Source organism: Phaseolus vulgaris, chromosome 11, assembly GCF_000499845.2.
Source record: "Phaseolus vulgaris cultivar G19833 chromosome 11, P. vulgaris v2.0, whole genome shotgun sequence".
Taxonomy (NCBI): Eukaryota; Viridiplantae; Streptophyta; class Magnoliopsida; order Fabales; family Fabaceae; genus Phaseolus; species Phaseolus vulgaris.
Genome location: NC_023749.2, coordinates 40,127,363 through 40,135,162, shown reverse-complemented (window position 1 = coordinate 40,135,162; position 7,800 = coordinate 40,127,363). Strand labels below are relative to the sequence as shown.

General features: G+C 44.6%; 1 protein-coding gene across 1 annotated transcript; it reads right to left on the bottom strand.

Moving 5' to 3' along the window:
• Positions 1 to 1,537: 1,537 nt before the first annotated feature.
• On the bottom strand, positions 1,538 to 4,241 carry LOC137807345 (uncharacterized). The gene is made up of 2 exons (XM_068607955.1): positions 3,500 to 4,241; positions 1,538 to 1,782 (listed from the first exon to the last, which is right to left on the bottom strand). Exons 1-2 carry the CDS (start codon positions 4,239 to 4,241, stop codon positions 1,538 to 1,540), a joined length of 987 nt encoding a protein of 328 aa, XP_068464056.1.
• Between the last annotated feature and the right edge of the window lie 3,559 nt (positions 4,242 to 7,800).

Here is a 7,800-nt window from a genome sequence, read left to right as displayed (position 1 = left end):
AGGCGCCGTTCCCGAGCACCTCGGTTATTCTGAACGGTCCCGTCCACTTAGGCGATAACTTGTTCTCCATCTCGTACTGATGGGCCTTCCTCATCACCAGGTCGCCCCTTCTAAACTCCCTTGGCATTATCTTAGAGTTATACCTTCGCTCAATCCTTCTCTTTACTGCTTCAGCCTTCACTCTCGCCTCCTCCCTGACCTCATCCAGCAAATCCGGATTCATTCTTCTTTCTTCGTTCGAGTCTTCCGCCACAAAGTTCTGGAATCTCGGCGAGCTTTCCTGGATTTCGAATGGAATCATCACATCACATCCATAAACCAGGCTAAATGGGGTCTCGTGGGTTCCTGACTGTTCAGTGGTATGGTACGCCCAAACTATGCGGGGTACCTCTTCAGCCCACGATCCCTTAGCTTTCTCTAGTCTTCTCTTTAAACCTCTCAGCAACACCCGATTGGCAGACTCCACTTGGCCATTCGTCTGTGGGTGCTCGACGGATGCAAACACCTGTTGTATTCTCACCTCTTCACACAGCTTTTTCAACAGGTGACTTGCAAACTGAGTCCCATTGTCTGACACCAGGCGTTTAGGCACACCAAACCGGCACACGATGTTCTTCCATACAAAGCTCTCGATCTTGTGTGCGGTGATCTGGGCCACTGGCTCCGCTTCGATCCACTTGGTGAAGTATTCAATCGCCACTACCACGTACTTCATCTGCCTGACCACCAATGGGAAGGGTCCCAAAATGTCAATTCCCCAAGTATGAAACGGCCAGGGGCTGTAAATTGACTTCAGCTCTTCTGGGGGTGCCTTGTGCCAATCGGCGTGCTGCTGGCATTGCTTGCAACATTGAGCATACTTCTTGCAATCTTCCCTCATCGTTGGGCAGTAATAACCTGCACGGAGAGCTCTTGCAGCCAGAGCTCGACCCCCGATGTGACTCCCACATATACCCTCATGGAGCTCGGCCATAATTCTTGTGCATTTCTCTCCGTGTACACAAACTAGGAGTGGGTGTGTAAACCCAAACCTGAACAGCTCGCCATCGATCAGGGTGAACTTGCTAGAGTTCTTCTTTATCTTCCTAGCCTCCGTTGGATCCAGCGGGAGAACGCCATCTGCCAGGCAGCGCTGGTATTGCGTTATCCACGTGTCTGGCCTATGCGTAGCGCAGACCTGCGCCATGTTCACCCTTTCCCCTAGACATGCCCTTATCCTTGGCGTTCTCAAGGTCTCCTGGGTCAAGGACCTGTGACTCCTCGCCACTCTCTCCGTCGACTTACTTATCTGGAGAACCTGGTGATATGCTACAAACGCTCTGGGTGTCTTCAGAGTTTCTTGAATAACGGTCTTCTGCCTACCCTCCTTGCCCGAACTGGCGAGCTTGGCTAGCAAGTCAGCTCGGGCATTTTGCTCCCTGGGTACATGCACCACCTCAAACAAGGCAAAGGAACCCTTCAACTCCTGCACATACTCCAAGTAGGCCGCCATCTGCGGATCCTTGGCCTGGAACTCGCCTTTTACTTGCCTCGTGACCTACAACGAGTCACTCTTGGCCACCAACACCTTAGCTCCCATCTCCCTAGCCAACAAGATACCTGCAATCAACGCCTCATATTCTGCTTGATTGTTGCTAGCTTTGAAGGCAAATCTCAGGGACTGTTCTATCAGCACGCCGTTGGGCCCTTCCAGAATGACTCCAGCACCGATGCCCTGCTGGTTGAACGATCCATCCACCGAAAGTACCCAACGAAAATCATCCCCCTCAACTTGTGCTGCCTCTGAAGAAAGCTCGATCACAAAATCAGCGAAAAGCTGCCCCTTGATCGGTCCTCGGGGTTCATATTTGATGTCGAACTCCGACAGCTCCACTTCCCACTTCACCATTCTCCCAGCTACATCAGGCTTCTTTAAAACTTTCTGGATAGGCAAGTCGGTCATCACCAGCACCGTAAAGCTTTGAAAATAGTGGCGCAACCTCCTCGCCGAGAATACAACCGCCAGCGCGGCTTTCTCCAAGGCCTGATACCTTACTTTTGGGCCTTGTAACACCTTGCTAACGAAATGAATAGGTTTCTGGGTCTGTTCTTGATCTTGGGCGAGCACCGCCCTCTCAGTTACAGCAAAGTACAACCTGAGAGGCGTTCCCACCAAAGGCTTGCACAGAACCGGCGGGCTCGCCAGATACTCCTTAAGCTTTACGAAAGCTTCTTCACACTCCTTCGTCCAGACAAACCTATTGTTTCGCTTTAAGCACTGGAAATACGGATGGCCTTTCTCTCCACTAGCTGACACGAAACGAGATAGGGCGGCCATCCGACCTGTAAGTTGCTGCACTTCCTTCACGGTAGCCGGGCTTCTCATTGCCAAGATGGCAGCACACTTATCAGGATTTGCTTCAATTCTTCTCTCAGTCAAGAGGAAACCCAGGAATTTCCCCGCCTCCACGCCAAAAATGCACTTCTCGGGATTTAGCTTCAATTTATACTTGGCAATCGTGGTAAACAACTCCTCAAGATCTGAGATGTGCTTGCTCTTTTCTAGCGAAGTCACGACCATATCATCAACGTACGCTTGTATATTCCTCCCTAGCATCGGTGCAAGTACCTTATCCATCAGCCTTTGGTACGTGGCCCCCGCATTCTTCAGCCCGAAGGGCATCACTTTGTAGTAGTAGCACGATCTCTCAGTCATGAAAGCGGTCTTCTCTTCATCCATAGGATTCCCGACTCCCTAGCCTCCTCTAGGCGGTTTCTCGCTTCTTCCTCCCGACCGACGCTCTCTCCCCCCGCCTCGGCGTCTATCATGATCTCGTAACCTTCGGTGATCACCCCATCGCCGTGTCAACAACCCGCCCCTCTGCTGACCCGAGCTCCACACCGGGGGGCTGCGTTGTGGTGATGTAGCTCACCGACCTCTTATTCTTGAGGCTATTTTCGTAACATTTCTTTGCCTCCTTCTGGTCCGACCTTATGGTGATCACCACTCCCTCCATTGACAGCAACTTAACTTTCATGTGCCTCGTTGAGGGTACAGCTCCTATCCTGTTGAGGGTCGGCCTTCCCAACAGAATGTTATACGCCGAGGGGGCATTCACGACGAGGTACTTGATCTTCTCCGTTCTCGAGGCTGCCTCGTCCGTGAATGTAGTTCTCAACTCAATGTACCCCCTGACCTCCACCTGGTCGCCAGCAAACCCATACAAGCATCCTCCATAGGGCCTCAACTGGTCAAGGGGTAGTTGCAGCTTGTTGAAAGTCGGCCAGAACATGACATCTGCTGAGCTTCCTTGATCCACCAGCACCCGGTGGACCTTCCTTCCCGCCGTGACTAGCGAGATAACTATGGGATCGTTGTCATGAGGCACAACGTCCCTGAGGTCCTCCTTGGTGAACGTAATGTCCACATCCGGCGAGTGATCTTCAAACGTTTCTACTGCCATCACAGACCTTGCATATTTCTTCCTCTGTGATGCAGTGCATCCACCCCCTGAGAAACTTCCAGCTATGGTGTGGATCTCGCCGTGAATGGGCACCTCATGCTGCTGGCCCTCACTGCTCGCCGGCTGGGAGCTCGACGCTTGCCCCGTTCTCTTGTCCAGCAGGTAGTCCGTCAAGAAACCGCACTTGACCAATTCGTCGATTTGGTAACTCAGGGCCAAGCACGAATCAAGGGAGTGACCAAAACTTTTGTGGAATTCGCACCATGTGTCCGGTTTTGGTCCCAACACCTTGTCCGAAACTTTCTCAGGCACTTTAAGCCTGGCAGCTATGTTGGGAATGGCGATCAGGTCTGCCAATCCCATGAAGAACTCGTACCTCGGAGGGTGGTTGAACTCTCTAGGGCGCCCTGGCCCTCTCCCCTTGTTTTTCTTTGGATCATAAGGATGGCGAGTCCTTTGATCCTTCTTGGCTGCCACCGTCTCCAACACCCTCTGCGGCTGAATTCTAGTTTGGGCCCGTGGCTTATCAGGAGCCACGTTCCCTCTCTTTTCAGCGACCTCACTCTCAGCGGTGTTGTGAGCCACAACACGTCGCCGGATTTCGGCAAACGTGGCGGGGTGGCTCCTAATCAGCGACTCGCTGAAAGGTCCATGCAGCACGCCCTTTTTGAAGGCGTGCACGAACATCTCCTCGTCCTTGCCAGGCAAGCGGACTATCTGTGCTCCAAACCTATTCAGATAGTCCCTGAGGGACTCTCCCTGATGCTGCCTTACGTCGAACAAGTCATAAGACACCATAGGTGGCGCCTTGTTCAGAGAGAATATCTCAACTCAAGGAACCGTGCGTTGTGAATCTCAGTGTACTAAAAGTATTCTGAAAGCGTACCTCAAAAGTCTGTTAAGTGTTCCTTATATACCTGAGCTTTTTCTCTCTCCTGACGGTTACGCCTCCAGACACGTGGCTCACATCCAGCTGTACACGTGTCACCATCTGGAGCTTCCACAACTTGAGCGTTACTTCTACTCTTTTCGCCATTCGACTAAGTTATCCATACAGGGAGTAACTTGGTGCACAACTTTCCTTGGAGCGCGACCCCTTAAGTGGCGAGTACTGGGTGCCACCACGTACACCATCTCTGTAGTCTCGTCTGCCGCCATCATGATCTGCCTCACTTGCACACCATGCATGTTCTGGGAAACTGTTACCTCGACCCAACCTATGACTAGGGTGTGATCATCTGATAACCTCATCCTCCGCTGCTACGTGACAAACATATCGCTCGTCTTCCATACTTGTACCTCTTGGAAACTTTTAAATAAGCTTTCCTGATCGTTCGACGATGTGCCCCTTTCGGCGGTGTGTAAACCACCCGATCTCCTAGCATTCCCCGGCGATCTCTAACCACCTGATCTCCTAGTACTCACATACGGCGACTGTGACGCAACTCTGGTGACCGCCGGTTACGCACACTAGAGATCGGAGAACGCCAATTCAGCGATCGGCGACTATACTGACTTTCCGATTTACTTCCCTTCTGTCGGCCAGGTGTCCCGTTCAACACGCCTATATTATCGCTTGCTGCCACGTCATCACACCCGATGACCTGATCGGTACACTCTCACTTCATTCTCGAGCTCACAAGCCTAGGGCCTTAGCCTCCGCCCCAACAAGTTCTGCCCCTGCCCCCACTGCGTTCGTCAACCGTTCCCATCCCCGCACTGCCTCCATAGCCGCAGTCTTGTTGTTGGTCTTTTCTACATTCTTCTCTTTATTTTTGTTTTTTTAAAATTTATTGTTAAGTTTATTTAAAAAAAAATTATTTTTAAGTTTTTTTTCTTCATTCAGGTTCTCCACCGTTGTTGTGCCATTACATCTGATGGACTTCCAGCTTCAGCTCCAACTTCCATTTGCTCTTCCACTTAATTAACGAAAGGTAATTTTACAAAATTTCAAAATTTGTTTTTGAGGTTTTGTTTAATTTTATTTGAATGGTGAATGGTTTATTTTATCTTGATTATGTTGTTTATGATTTTATCATAATGGTGAATGGTTTATTTTATCCTTTATGGGCTAAATTATTATTTTTTTCTAGTTTCTATTGACCCACACAAGATTTTTTTTTTTAACATAGTTTGTGTCGGCCTAGCCGACACAATGTGTGATTTTTTTTTAATTTCTTTTGAATCGTCCCAAGCAACGCATAATAGCCGTTTTGAACCATTTGCATTGGTCTAGCCAACAACACTTTGTCCTTCTTTACGTCGACTATGTCAATAATATATGTGTCTATTTCACGTCGGCTTGATCCATGCAATTTGCGTCACTTTTGTTGGTAAATAGAAAATGGACTTTGCTTCCACACTTTTCTTGTTGACTACATGGCCAATGCAAATATGACATTTTTTTTTGTTTATTTTTAGTCGTTTGTGTCCATTTTTGGCAAAAAAAAAAAACAATTTTTGTGTAGTTAAACTTAATGCAAATATTCCAATATACCCCAACCTCTATTGATCTTTTCTTACCCTATAAAAGTTTTTGTTTTCTATTTTTAATTTATTTTATTCCATATTCTATGTCTATTTTAATCTTATCAAACGAACCATTAGTCATAAAATTAATATGATATAATTTATACCGTTTGTCATATACTTTTGTTTCATGTTTAAACTCATGAGCATTAATTTCTACAATAACGCACGGATTAGTAGTGCAAGCTGCAAAATGTGAAATGCAGAAAAATGAATACATCAATGACTTGGATTCGTTTACTTGTGTAATGTACCTTTCTCATAATATCATTCATGCCTACAAATAATTGAAGGCGTGGCACCTAATTTTAAGTCACTTGTCCACCATGAAATGCGGAATTTTTTTTTTTTTCATCAAAACGAATTATTAGTCATGAAAATTAATAAAAACTGATGTAATGTTACTTATACTGTTATTAGGTCATATGAAATTATAATCTATTTATATTCACTTTATTTGAGAATATCTATAAACTTAATGTAAATACTAATATACCCACACCTATCTTTGTTATTCTTACCCTGTCGGTCATATTCACGTAAATCCAAGGCAAAAAATATATTGCGTTGGCCAGCCGACGAATGAAGGACGTGAAAACAAGGTGAAAAAAATAACAATAACTTTACTTCGGTTAGATGGGAGAGAAATGATTTGATCATGTGTTCCAGCTGTTAGATGGCAAAATAATATTATTTGATGCGTCAACCATGCCAACACATAGATATCATTTTCTAAATTTCTTTTAAATTTTTTTATTATGTGTATAGATTTATTTATTTTAAATTTATGAAATTTATAATATTATAATAAATATATTATTTTGAATAATTTATTTTAGAGTGAAATTTAAAGTTTGATATAAGTTAATTAAATTAAATTTATTTAGTTATAAAGTGTTTAATATTAAAAAAATATATTATTTGAAAAAGTTAAGAAATAATTGAAAAAAATAGAAAAATAATAATTGAGTAAAGAAAAAAAATAATGATCTAACCTTTTCAAATGTTATATAAAATATGTATAAAATTCGGGATATAAATTTGACATGTAGTAATTAATGTAAAATTTAGTAGATTTATTTAAAAATAAAGAAGTCATTATTGTGATTTAAGAAAATAAAAAATCAGGGTAAAACCTTTGATTGGTAATTTAAGAAAATATGAGTTGATCATTGTGGTTTGATGGAAGGCAATTTATTTTGAAATCGAGATTTTTCTTTGATGTTCATTGTGGTTCAAAAGAGTTGACTTCTTGTTCTTGCCAGTTGAGAAGCTCGCCAGTTGACTCTAGTGACAAGCTTTAACTTCGTCTGTCTCTTCAAGGATCTGTCCTATCTCTTGTAGCTCTGGAACGTAGCTCCATTGAATAGAGGGGGCCCTAACTGTTGATTACACTCTGACGATCAAGTCAGTAAGGGCTTGCTAGAATTTAAGAAGTATTCAGTTTCAATCTCAGAAACAACGTACGTTTACCTAGGGTCTCAAGCCCCATTTTATAATTACTAGTATAACAACTTTCGTTCACGAGAATATAATCTCAACTGAAAGCATACTTAACAGAAAAACATTATGTTTAAGGGCACGTTCTCTCAAGGTGCTACAACAAAAAAGAATCTTATGCCCAAGGAGTGCATAAAATAATAACAGAACAACCACCTGCCAACAGGGCACCAAATTATGCGCCAACATTAGGGGAATATTCTGCTTGCGGGGTCACCCTACTTATGGTGCAACGTTATCTTTTATCATGCATGCAACTTAGCCCCTACGTGCCCTGCAACACACATACTTAAGCTAAAAGAAACATTTACTTAACCTAGGCACCATA

What these genes read in the sequence shown, in the direction of transcription:
- LOC137807345 (XM_068607955.1), bottom strand. Translation starts at nt 4,241, where the DNA reads ATGGTGTCTTATGACTTGTTCGACGTAAGGCAGCATCAGGGAGAGTCC. An exon ending in GATCCACACCATAGCTGGAA is followed by an intron (nt 1,783 to 3,499) that starts GTTTCTCAGGGG and finishes AGCTTTCTTCAG; the next exon opens with AGGCAGCACAAGTTGAGGGG.